General features: G+C 36.8%; 1 protein-coding gene across 2 annotated transcripts in view; it reads left to right on the top strand.

Moving 5' to 3' along the window:
• The window catches only part of CDC42EP3 (CDC42 effector protein 3), a 31,792-nt gene extending 22,234 nt beyond the window's left edge, over window positions 1-9,558 (top strand). For both annotated transcript variants that reach the window (XM_051975116.1, XM_051975117.1), the window contains exon 2: window positions 7,464-9,558. In XM_051975116.1, coding sequence (XP_051831076.1) covers window positions 7,725-8,492 — 768 coding nt within the window. In that variant the 5' untranslated portion in view covers window positions 7,464-7,724 and the 3' untranslated portion in view covers window positions 8,493-9,558. The remainder of the gene's footprint in view (window positions 1-7,463) is intronic.
• The last annotated feature ends 4,460 nt before the right edge of the window (window positions 9,559-14,018 follow it).

Genomic DNA, 14,018 nt, shown 5'->3' with positions numbered 1-14,018 from the left:
CCTTAGTTTGTCATTCCAAGTCCTCTACAATCTACAGTTTCCACTACGCTATTCACAAACCCTAAACTCTAGCCAGACTAGTCTGACATAGAACAGAAACACTAATTCAATCCTGTTCCTCCCCTACCATCCTGCCCTCATTCTGGGATTCCATCTGTCCCATTTTTGCTGATTTGAATCCTACCTATTACTCATGCTAAATCCCAGCTCCCTTGAGCCTAACAATATCAGCCTTTACATGACTCTTCTATCTTATTAATTGATCCTTTACCAGCTGTTCTATGGGAATATCCTCCAAAATTTTGTCTTGGTCCTCTTCTATTTATCCTCCAGCAATCGTATTATGACTATAACTATCACTCCTATGGATACCTCCCAATATGTATCTCCAAACTTTTTCTCTCTCCTAAAATCTCCATTTCCTTCTAATTATACAACACCAACATTTCAAATATAAAATGGCAAAATTCAAGCTTAATATCTTTCCCTCTAAACATTTTAATGATACGATGTTATGCTGCACTTCTTATGTGTAATTAGTATCACATTTCTTTCCTTTTCAGTGGATAGAGGAGGAGGTAGTAGAAGAGAGAATTTGGAACTGAAAATATAATATTTTTAAAAAGAACATATTCTAATGATAAGAGCTAATCAGTTTGTGATACCATTCCCCCTCCCATTCAATTGATAGATTACCAGAAAGCTGCCCCAGATTGGAGGCACTTTATGGTTCAACATCCATTCAGAACCATAGCTCATGAGCCCCCATCTATGTTTTTACTTTACTAAACTAAAAAGAAAACTAGTTCAAAGCAAGTAAGACAGCACTTGTAATAAATCAAATAACAAAAGATTCCCCTATAGCCACAGGGGTACATTCTTCCAAAATTTACTGTATCATTAGTCGGGGGAATGTTTGTGTGAAGGGGTGTGTGTATGTGTGTATTTACAGCACACAACGTCTGAGTGCCCAGGATTCCTTAGAGGTATATATTCAGGAAATGCATGTATGTGATCAGGACTCAGGATGGACTTGGGGCAGTTCACACCTTTGATACTGTCCTCTGGTGCTTTTTTTTACTGCAGTGTTTCCTCTGCTGGGTATTTATTGCCTCTTTTTTTTCCTACTGGGTCTTGTGTTGTATCTTTTCAAGTTTCCTTAAGTTGCTATCAGTTGCTGATCTTTAGCTTAAAGAGCCTGTGTGGGCTCCTTTTATCATCTGCAGGGATCCCGTGATTAAGAAACCTCACCCTTTAAGAAAGGGCTAAAATTCTTTTGCTCTATATAACATAAGGGAGGTATGGCTGTACACTTCCAGAAAGATAGCATGAGCTAACAGATAGGGTCTGGTTAAGGTTTTCTCGCCTTTTATCTGTCCTTCTGGCACATTCATGTAAAATTTCTGGGCTTAGCCAACCATGTGAGTTGAAATTAGAAAATGCCTTCATTCATGTCAAATCTGATTATTAGTTTTCTTTGAAGGGACAGCAGCCAACAAAACCAGAAAGATTATTTGGGGCCAGTCAGGTATCCCTCCTGCCCCCTTAATGCTCCTTCTTGCTATACAAATGAATCTGGGACCAGAAGGAGCAGCAGGTGTTTTTTTAAGGGAAATTATAAAGGTTGTTAATGTTTACTTCAAATTCTTTGTTTTAAATTCTGCTCTTATGCTTACCATCCAAGACAGAATTGTTCTTTTCTGCTTAGCATTCCTGCTAACTACTAACTTTGTCAATCTCTCCATGCCAAATATGACAGAAATGGAATATACACTTACATACATATATATGTATACATGTACACATTTACATGTGCGTGTGTGTGTGTGTGTGTAGATAGATATGGATGACAAGAGAGCTCAACAATAAGCTTCAGAGTAGAGGAGTTAATGATAATTGATGACCGAAAGCAAAACTACTCAAATCCTACTTTGCTTCTGTTTGTTTTTTTTTTTTTTTTTTTCTCTTCTTCATCTGTAAAATAATAGGGTTGGGTTTGATCTCTGAACCCTCATCTAACTCCAAGTCTTAAGAATCAGAACTGAAGATAAGGGAAGAAATAAAGGGGAAAACATCAGACTTCTCTTTCTGACTAGCTAAGTTCAAGTCATTGAGATCAAATTCTACATCCTGAAAGAATTGGCAAGTATGATTGCTGCAGTTAGCAACAAATCGAGAAAAATCCCCGAGAATGTAAGACTGGAGGAAGACAAAGATCCCTATTTTCAAAAGAAAAGAGAGTGAGGTTTTCAAAATATAGGGCAGTGAAATTGACTCGAATTCCTGAAAGAATTTTAAATGATTTATTTATTTAAAAGGAGAAAGTAATAAACATATCTATCTGTGCTAGGCACTTTACAAATATTATCTCATTTGATCTTTATAGTAGCCCTGGTCAATATCTAAGACCAGGAAGACTCATCTTCATGAGTTCAAATCCAGTATCAAATATATTCTAGCTATGTGATTTTGGCAAGTCACATAATCCTGTTTGCCTCAATTTCCTTATCTGTAAAATGTGTGAAAAGGAAATGTCAAATCATTCAGGTATCTTTGCCAAGAAAACTCCAAATGGGGTCACCAAGAGTCAGACATAAGTGAAAAACAACATCAACTTCCTGATTCCAGATCCAGATTTCAGTTTTCTGTCCATTACACTACATAGCTGCCTTCATTCGAAAGATAGCTTGTGAGCATTTAGAAAGAGAATCAATATTTACTAAAAGCCATATAGCTTTATCAGGAACAGTTGTGTTATATTAAACCTCTTTTTTTTGACAGTTACTTCAAAACTGTTTGATCAGGGAAAAGTCATAGACTTGGATTTTAGCAAAGCATTTGACAGTTGCTCGTGTTGGCTGTATGGAAACAATGAAAAGAAGAGATTGGTAGAATGACTATATCCAAAGAACAATCTTTGGTGTATTGATGGCAGTGTGATAGGAGGTCTCTAGTGGAATATCTCTGTTTTTCACCTTGTGCTATTGGGTAGTTTTTATTGTTGTTTTGTGTCAAAAAGAAAAAAGCAACTAATATAATCTTTTCTCTACTAATAGAGGCACTATGTTCAAGAATGAGGGAGATAGTGTAGTCCCAATATATTCTTCCTTAGTTAAGCTATTGGTTAAGTTTGCAGTATTGTGGACAGTTCTGGGAATATTTTAGGAAAGATCTTGACAGGATGGATCAAACCCTAAAGAAGGTAATAAGAATGGTGAAAGAATTGAAAAATATGCCATTTGAAAATCAACTCAAGTGCTTGAAGATAGCTAAATACCACAGTAGATAGAGAACTGAGGACTGGAATCAAAAAATCTGAGTTCAAATCCAGATTTAGACACTTACTTACTATGTGACTCTAGGCAAATCATTTAACCTTGTTTGCTCTGGTTTTCTCATCTGTGAAGTGAGCTGGAGAAAGACATGACTACTCCAGTGTCTTTGCCAAGAAAATCCCAAATGGGGTCATGGAGAGTCAAACAAAACTGAAATAATCAAACAACAACAATATGTGGAAAAGTGATTAGATGCTTTTTTTGGCCCTATGGGTTTGAAAAAATTCATTAATATAATGATATTTTTAAAATCAAAGAAATTCTGCCTTCTTTTCCTCCCACCTCTTTCCCTCAACATTGAGAAAGCAAGAAAACCAAAATTATTGCAAACATATATAGTCAAGCAAAACAAATAACTATATGGGCCATGTCCAAAAAAAATAAATGTTTTGGTCTGCATGCACTCTTGAGTCTATCACTTCTCTATCTGGATATAGAGAGCTTACCTTATCATTAGTTCCTTGGAATTGGGGTTGGTTATTATCCTGATCAGAATCACTTAGTCTTTCAGAGTTGTTTGTCTTATGTATTGTTGTCATCTTATGTATTGTTGTCATTATATAAATTTTAATACTGGTTCTGTTCATTTTACTCTTCATGGGTTCATAAAAGTCTTCTCAGGTTTCTTTGAAACCATGCCCATCATCATTTCTTATAATACAATAGTGTTTCATCACATTCATATGTCTCAATTTGTTTGAATATTACCAAATGATGGGTATCATCTCATTTTCTAATTTTTGGCCATCACCAAGAGCTGCTATAGATATGTAAAATGTCATAACAAAGGCTTTTCAAGTCCTTTTAAAATCTAAAGTTGAGATTTTTGAATGTGCTCATAACATTTACTAAATGGAAATGTCTACTAAATGTAAGTGTTCTATTTGGGCCAAACATCCAAAGAGAGGTTTTTTTTTTTTTTTTTTTTTTTTTTGCTTTTACTTGGTGAGCTGAACATCAATGGTTATGAAAAATACCTAAACAGATAAAGCTATAGAGCTCCCCAAAGTAACCAATTATATCAGAATTGTTATAAAAATCAAATGATTTTTAATCATAGTAAACTCTTAGCATAGTACCTGGCACAAAATAGATGCTGTATAAATGTACTTTCCCTTCTTTAATTCACTGATTCCATTCATTTATCTGTAAGGCCATCCATCTATTGGGATAAAAATAGTACCTACCTTCTAACATTTTAAAAATAAAGTGAAATCATTTGCAAAGGATTTAGCGTAGTGCTTGATACATAATAAGGGTTTTAATAAATGCTAACTTCTCTCCTGTTTTCTTTTTTTCCCTCAAGCTTCAGAACCAAGGTAGCTTGGTTATTATACATATAGATAGACAACTCAACAAAAATAAGCTCCTACTGTGTGCAAGGCACTGCGCACTAAGGGTATCTTTCTTTGCCTTTTTCCTTTTCTTCTGCACCCCTTCACTTTCTCTCTGTCCATCATTCATCCATGCACTGCCAAAAACTATGTCTTGGTCAGTGTGACTCTCTAGAGTATCCTTCTATAAATGATTCAATTTTTAGAATTATTAAATGATGCTCTACCATATGATTGGTGCTGCTCCATCTTCCTCCAATTTTGGATTTGCTTATAATCTTGGTTTGGCACTATTCTCTGTCCCCATATAACTCACACTCCACAAGTCTTAGGTTTTGTAAAGCTTCTGAGATGGGGGGAACACACTGCAGGGTCTCTTCTCTGTAGCTGTCAAACTAGGGATTTTACCTCCCTAAGGGAATGTTAATCAAGGATCTCCTACAACCTTTTATAGAAATTGGCTCACAGTTGTTGCTGCTTGAGTTTCAGCCGCTAATCATGTTAACAACTTTATATTTGATGGCAGAAACAGAAATACCACCCATGGAAGCTCTGTCTCATAGTGAGGAGTACAGAGAGAATCCCTTCTGAAAATTTGCAGGGAGTTTTTTTTTTTTTTCTTACATTGTTTCCAGGGCTAGAGGTGAGATTTAAATATGTTTCTGCTTCACAGATCCTAAAAAAGACAGTAAATTAACTTCACGATTAATATAGTCAGAAGTATGACTTCACACACTTTATTATGTTTGATTGCAAGCATTTTTCTTTTTTAATCAAACCTGTTAATTCATTGGTATAGAGTAATTTTAAGGAAGAAACTCTACCAATGTAGATGGGTCCTCCTCTCCTCTGTTACATAAAGCCTTCAAGAATTTCCTGGGGCCCTGAGAGGTTAAGAAACTTCCTGTGTTACATAACTAGTATGTGGCCAAAGCAAGACTTGAACTCAGGTCTTTGTGATTTTCAATATACCATTCTGCCTTTTAAAAGAATATTGTTAAAATTTGATAATATTCTTCAAATCTTTATGGTACTTCAAGAGAAGAAGGGGAACTTTAAGTTTTTTGCTGACTCCAGGCTGATAAGATGATCTTGAGAAGCAGTAAAATATTAACTTCATAAAACACATTTATTAATCACCTGTTGTATGCATAGAACATGCAAAATTGAATTGGAAACATTCCCTTGATGAACTTATGTTTTCCCAAAAGAATACACTTCACATAAGCAAATGAATGCAAAGTAATTTCTAGAGAGAGAGAATACTAAGAATTAGGTGAGGGAGGGTACAAATGGAAATCAAGAAATGTCTCCTGACATGCCTGGAAGGAAGCTAGGGCTTCTGGTAGAGTACATTCTAGGGATGAGGTATCACTTGTGCAAAGTCATGTACATGGACTAGCTAGCAAAATAATTTTCCTGGAAAAGAAGGATCTTGGATTTTGAGCTAGAAAGAGAACTTAAGTTTGTTCAGTTCAATATTGTAATTTTCTAATAAAGAAACTCAGACCCAGAAAAATTCTATAACTTGCCCAAAGACATACAGGTAAGAAATGAAAGAGCTGGGATTTAAACCCAGGATCTGCTGACTATATACGGAGCATGATATTATAGAAATATGTTTAGCATGACTTTACATGAATAATTGTTATTTTACCTATCTTCTTAAAAGGGACAAGGGGAAGAGGAAGGGAGAAAATTTGGAAATTAAATTTTTAAAAATGAATGTCAAAAATAAATTAACTAATCATTTTTGAGAAACACTCAAACAAAGAGAAGGATGTATTGAGAGAGCGCTTCCTCGTCTGGGAACTCCTTATACCAGTTGATTTCACAAGCTTAGTCTTTATCTCCTGTTTTTGTTAGAGAAGGAGGAAGTATATTATTTAATATTCCAATAACTGATTCTTTCTGACTTCCTGCATCTCATTCAGATTCCAACTCCTGAAAAACCTCCCCCCTCCCCCCAGCCATTTAAGGTCTTTACTAGTTCTCATGCATTCATTTCCCATCTAGTAGTGTAGCTAGACAGAAAAGACATAGTGTAGAGGGCTAGCAACAAGTGGATCTTCTAAAAAAGTTATTCTGGGGTAAAAGTACTCTCTGTGCAGCCAACAGAGGAGCACATTATTTTTTTGGAATTGGTTATCTACTTCCCCTCAATTAAAAGCTCGTTAACTTTTACATTTAAGAAGTTTCGTCTTTTTCCTTTTAAGGAGTTAATGGATGTTAAGTGAATTGCTCAGGATCATACAGCTAGTAAGTGTCTGAAACCACATTTGAATTCAAGTCCTCCTGACTCCAGTTCCAGCTGCCTCGCTGTCCACACATCTTAAGTTCTAAAATCAGCATCTAAGATTGCTAGACAAAGTTATTGATCAACCAAGAAAAGGATCAGATCTTGTTTTTGCCCAGGATTTTTTGTTTACTGAATGAAAAAGTATTTATGAAATCCTTTGCTTAAAAGAATAGCAAGGACGACAATGCAATTTTTGCTGAGATCCTGAGGATAATTGACTTAAAGGAACTGGAAAGTTACCTACTCTTTCTTGCTTGGTTTATAATAGAAAACTGAACAGTCTTTGCTTCTAAGGAAGTCATACTCTCTTTATGGGAGACCACACTGAGGGGAAGATCCAGTTGAGAATAGATGGAAGAGTCCAAAGATGCTAAGGGTGGATGGAAGGCCCATGTTCTGATTCCCAGGGATTTAACAAAACAACAACTATGTAGTACAATACTGAGCGAACCATAATGAGTCAATTAATGACACCTGCTTTGATTTTCTACACAGGTTTCTTCATTTCCCAGAATCACTTCGACTGTCCTGTGGCTGATTGACCTGGCATCTGAACCCACCTGTCTTGAACCTCAGGAAAAGTCTCCTTTGTGGACTTCTTTCACATCAGAGGCCTTATTTGTTGTCTAAGCCATTGGAGAAAATAATGTGATTAAGAGTGCATGTTGAAGCTCTTTTTGGAAAAGCGCCCACTCACCCCAAAAGGAAAGTGGCTTTTTTTCTTGCCTTGCAGAACAGACAGTTTCCAATTCAAAGATGCCAGCCAAGACCCCGATTTACCTGAAAGCTGCCAATAACAAGAAAGGAAAGAAATTTAAACTAAGGGACATTTTGTCTCCAGATATGATCAGTCCTCCACTAGGGGACTTTCGACACACAATTCATATCGGAAAGGAGGGCCAGCATGATGTGTTTGGGGATATTTCATTTCTTCAAGGAAATTATGAATTGTTACCTGGGAACCAGGAGAAAATAAGAGTTGGCCAGCTCCCCGGACATAGTGAGTTCTTGAGGGCAAACAGCACCTCTGATTCCATGTTTTCAGAGACACCTTCTCCAGTGCTCAAAAATGCTATCTCACTTCCTGCCATTGGTGGTTCCCAAGCTCTCATGTTGCCCTTATTATCTCCTGTGACATTTAATACCAAACAGGATTCCTTTGGGCCCTCAAAGCTCCCAAGACTTAGTTGTGAGCCAGTCATAGAAGAAAAAATTCAGGAGAAAACCAACCACTTGGAGAACGGAACTGTGCACTCTGAGGATGTCCCATGGAAAGGCAATGGTACGGCATCCCACTACAGTAATGGCAGAGACAGTCACTCATCTAGTCTCTCTGAACAGTACAGTGACTGGCAAACAGAGGATATGTTTGACACTTCTGTTCCATGTGAACTCATCAAGGAGAAGACAAACTCAGAAGAATCCCTCTCTGAGCTCACAGGCTCTCTGCTTTCCTTGCAGCTGGACCTTGGACCCTCACTTTTAGATGAGGTTCTTAATGTCATGGATAAAAATAAATTATAGGACTTCAGGCATATTGTCAAAGGTACTGACAAGCCAAAATCAACCCCAGCTGACAGAAACATACAAAAAGCTTCACTAGTTGCATTTGCAGTTATACAACGGGTTTTCTAAAATTAGTGTTTCTACAAAATATTTTTTTACCTGTTATGTTGTTTACTGTTTGATATGCTCAGAGCTCTCCTTGCGAAACAGAGGAAATGAGTCAGAACAGTTTTCTGCAGGCATTCTTGATGGGCAGATCAAGAATTTGCTAGGAAATACGCAAGGAATCTAGTTGGGGATAGCTCTTGGTAAGACTGCCTGCCTCAATCATCATATGGAACTTTGCAGAACTCTGACATTCTCAGAGTGTTGTCAAAGAAACATGAGAAGGAGGGAAGAAGGAAGGAAACATTAGTTCTCTCCCTAATATTTAACATCTAAATCTTTTAATCAATATAGACAGTTTTCTAAGAATTATATCTATTTGGGCTGCACTACACTGTAGCTAGGTCTTCAGTGTTAAACTATTTGTATGATTTCATATTTGAACAACTATATGGGGTCGGGATTTTTTTTTTTCTTTGCAGTTCATATATCCCTATATATTCTATATCTCTGATTTTTGGACCGTCAAATACATGTTGGGAAGATGACTCAAGCAAAGTATTACTGTAACTAAATTATTTTTAAAGTTAAAATATATTTTTATGTGCCTTTGGCTTTTTATTGCAGAGTCTACATTTTATAGGAATTGCATCCAAAAGTCATCGCTTGCCTTGTTTCTGTTGGGAGGGTGGGGTTTCCATTGTAAATCGTGTATGTGCGTGTGTGTGTGTTTTTTGAGATGTATTAATATTTAGCATTGTTTTTGTTTCTTCATCTATTATCACATAAGCGCATAGCACTGCAAGCAACAGGATTGTAAAATTTTAAAAAAGAAAAAAGGCACTGGTTATATTCACTGATGCTTCTGCGGAGACTGAGCTGCCCCACCTAATATTTGGGGAAATGTGGCTCTCGATACAATACTTGCATTAATTACATAGGTATTTCATGCAACACAATAAAAAAGTAAATGTTAAAATGAGCCTGACTTTTGATTGTCCTGTAGAGGTGGGGCAAGGACTTTGGGTGAGAGGAGGGTAAGGAGGGCGGCAGGCAGATGATAAAATAGTTGCTTTAAACCCAGGGTTGAAAACTTTTATAAAAGCTCTTAAAGTAGGCCAACAGAAAAATAATTTTCATTTGTTTTAAAGGAAAGATAAGTTTTATTGTTACTTGGATTTTTTTAGGCTCCAGAAATTAATTTTGTTAAACTCAGGAGAATATCCCAGACAAACAGAAATCCTATTTATGGCCAACATGGGCTAACAAAATTTCATTGCCACTACCTGAATCTAGATCTTGCCTCTCTATCATTGCTTCCTTCTTTCTCAGGCATGTAAATATAGCCTAATCATGAGCTGACATGATTTTCCTTTCATTGTGCAAGAAGTGTTCTTTCAAGCTGTATAGACCAAGAGGCAAAGTGTTTATCTCCCAAAAATCATTTAATAAATCACTTTCCTTTTTTCTTTTCTTTTTTTTTTTAAATTAAAGCTTTTTATTTTCAAAACATATGCACGGATAATTTTTCAGCATTGACCCTTGCATAGCCTTTTGTTCCAAATTTCCCCCTCTTTCCCCCCACTCCTTCCCCTAGATGGTAAGCAATCCAATATATGTTATACATGAAAAAACACATTTCTATGTTGGGCAATGTGCTGGGTTCTGAAGATATGAATATAAAGGTGAAACATACATAAAACAGACACCAATCTTTGTGGGGGAGGGGAAGGCATGAATAGGTTGGAGGCTGGGACAGGGAATCCAGGAAGGGCTTTATCCAGAAGACCTTGATTTCTTGAACTAAGAGGTTAAGAGGATAACAAAACCTATAATCCACTTCTTCTTTTTTTTTTTTTTTTTTTTTTTTTTTTGCTGGGATCCCCATATGCTTTGAGGCTATTGCCTTTAGGGAACTAGAAAGGGACATACTCATTCTTGGGACTACACTATCACCCCCCAAAGGGGAAATACTTTCAGTACAAAAGTTCATAACCTTAGACTTCTTTCTCCTAGTCACCCTAGAGTCCATTCGTTTTAACCAGCCTTTAGTGTAATGGAGAGACTGGCCAATGAGACTCCATCTGTAAAATATGCACAATGCCCATCTAAACTTCATGAGCCTGCTTCCAGAGAATCCCAATAGAAAGGAAATTTCCCTCATTTCAGAATATATCTGTAGCCCAATTACATGGTGAAGAAAAGCTTTTTAAATGGCTATTTATCTGTAATTGAATATGAGTACAAAAATAGCAATAGATGAATAATGGTTCCTGGTGTTGAGTGAGCAAAAATGACTATAAGTCTCTGGGTGGGGAAAAAGGTAGCAATTTAACTGTATCAAGCAGCCTGTTAGCAAATCTCATAGTGCTATATAAATGCTAATTATGAATGTTGTTATTGCTACTTTGTCTCACCTGGCATCCATGTATCCCTGACTGCATGGCTCCCTCAATTTTTTTTTTTTGTATTGTATTGTGTTTATTCTTTCCTAATCTTAGGTGAATGAGTATTAAAAGCAGAAAGGAACAGTTTGTGGACTTCTGAACTGCAAAAGGTCAATAAATTCATCAAAAATCCTTTCATCAGTCAGAACTGGTAAGAGCAGTAGTGAGTCTGGTGAGGAGCAATCTCCTTCACCCAGCCTCATAGGGAATTGACCTGGCAGCTGAGACATCATGTCTTGTAAACAAGGGAGCAAAAAGTCCATACCACCACACCCAGAACTGAATTTATGGGGACTCAGTGAAGGGAGAAAAGTGTTCTCAGAGCCAGGAAGTACTATTCTCCTTCCACTCCACCCAGTTTATATCTGTTTTTTTTTAATCTTTTATAACAACCACTTCAAACTTGAGTCTACATGTCTGAAATTTATTCTAAAAAGATCAGGAAAGAAGAAACAAGACAAAAGAAACAGAAGGGAAATGGTGAGTTCATGGGCATGTGGTGGCAGGGTAGGAGCAAAGATAGATCCTTCTGCCACTGTCACCTGTGAGGTGTTCTCTCATACTGATCTATCTTAGCTGCTTTGGACCCTTGTGGATGATTCTACCCTGAGACCTACTAGATGAATGATCAATGCTTGAACAAAACCACTATATATTAGGAGGAGCACCAGACTTCTTCCTGCTCATTTCACTTCTAGCTCATTCTCCAGTCTGCTCTGCCTACTCCTACCTTGATTTCTTGAGAGTAGGAACTATTTTGTTGTCTTGTTTTCGTAATCTAGTGCCAAGGCATAGTAACTATTTAATAAGTGTTTTGATCTATTTTATTAGACCTAGAGAAAGCATATTAAAATCTCATTTTCAGTCAGAGAAGGGAGTTTGAATTTTCATGGCTTTTACACGCACATTCAATTCCAGCTTAGCCAACTAAAAAAATTTCTGCCACCACTCAGTTAAAGCCAACAGAAAGTTGATTATTTCCATCTGCTCCAAAGAAGTGAGTCTCAGTTTTCTCACTTGGCTTTTTCTATCCTCTTCTTCTTCCCCTTCTTCCTTCTCTTCTCCTCTCTCTTCTTCTTCCCTTTTTCATCCTCTCACATCCCCATACTTCCCTCCATCATCTTTCCTTCCTCCTTCCCCCAGCCTAGATGATGCAGTGGTAGAGATGGCTACAGAGGCCACTGAGCTCATTGAGGACATCACAGGGCTGTGCCAGGACATCTCCAAGATGGCCAGGTACCTAATCAGCGAGCTGGCAGTCATCAGTGAAGATAGCTTCTAGAAAATATGAACAAACTGACCAGCTTGAAGTATCTAGAAATGAAAGATATTGCAGTAAATATAAGCAGAAGCCTAAAAGAATTAAACCAGAAAAATGTAGCTCTTTAGCCTTATCTGGATCAAATCACTAATTGAGGAGCAAGTAGGAACTCTTGAGCAGGCAGTTGGATGTATATTCAAAGAAACTAGAAGCAAATTACAAGAAATTTAGCACAAAGACTATAACTCCACGAATGTTTCATAAGAGCTGAAATGAGTGAAATGGAACTTAGCAAACTTCTATGCTTCAGTTCTGTCAAAGGCAGTAGCACTACAGGTCCAAGGAAGGCTGCAGCTGCATTTTTGGTTGGATGCTAAAAAAAAAGTTTCTATTGATTTTTTTTTTAACAACACTAGTATCCTCCTCAATTGAACTATTTCATCTAAGAGATTATATTTTTAAAGACAAAAATACAGAATAAAAGTAAAGAATAAAGAAAAAAGAAAAAACAGAATTGGTATATCACTTGTGGACATTATATCTGCAAAGGGATGAGAGGAAAAGGTTTTCTTGTACCTCTTCTTTGAAGCCATATTTTTTTCATAATTTTGCAACATTGACTTTTGATTTTGTGGTTAGTATATGTCTGTTTCTTTTTCTTTACGTTGGTATAGCCACTGTATATATTATTTTCTTGGCTCTACTTACTTCACTATCAATTCCAGTCAACTACTTTCCATCTTTCTTTGGAATCCAATTTGCCATTTCTTACAGCACAATAATATCCCATTATATTCATGTACCAAAAAATGCTTAGCCGTTCCCCAATCAATGGATATTACCTTGTTTTCCAGTTCTTTACCAATGCAAAAAGTGCTGCTGCCAATATTTTGTTGTACATGATAAGAAAAAAAATTCTTTTTTGAAATATAAGTCTGGAATCTCTGAGTCAAAGGTTATGGACATTGTAGTCATTTTATTCACATGATTCTAAATTGCTTTCCAAAATGGTTGTACTGATTCACAGCTCTACCAATTAAGCACCAGAGTGCCTATCATCCCACAATCCTTCCAACATTTACCTTTCCCACCTTTTATCTTTGCGGATTTGCAAAGTGGAACCATTGATTTCTAAAGAAAGAGGATATCATTTTCCGATCATTTTCCATGTCTAATCCAACCATTGTTTTCCTCCTCTGTCTGAAGCACAGGTTGTCAATGACTTGAAGAATGTTCTTTTGTGTAGTATGTTCACCATGTGTAGATATTTAATTTTTACCTTATTCACAAAAGAAGAACTAGCTGGAAAATAGTTGGAAAGTGTTCCTTACTTGAGTCGTCACAATTTCCTCATTCTGCAATCAAGATTGGATAGAGATTGGCATGTGGAAGGATGAGAACAAGGTTTACTTGATGAGGTGCCATGTAATAAGACAGCAGAGGTTTTACAACTACCGAACTGCATTCAATTATCTCCCATTTGAACTTGAAAGACAGACCCTAGTGTCACATCTGTTTGCTTCCAACAGGGATCAATAACCGTCATCCTTTGAAAGCTAGCCAAATTTTGTTCTTGGAAAACGGGCTGTCACCAATGATGGATAAAAACATGTGCATGAGCTCAGGCCGCTGACTAGAATGGGAGTTTAATACCCCATGACATGCAAAAGGAGAAGTTAGCAGCAAGACAAAGTTAGACCAGGCCAAATAAATGAAACAAATGTTAAAGCT

Source organism: Antechinus flavipes, chromosome 2 (genome assembly GCF_016432865.1).
Source record: "Antechinus flavipes isolate AdamAnt ecotype Samford, QLD, Australia chromosome 2, AdamAnt_v2, whole genome shotgun sequence".
NCBI lineage: Eukaryota > Metazoa > Chordata > Mammalia > Dasyuromorphia > Dasyuridae > Antechinus > Antechinus flavipes.
The sequence above is the reverse complement of the archived record's forward strand: the minus strand, read 5'-3'. Positions and strand labels throughout refer to the sequence as shown.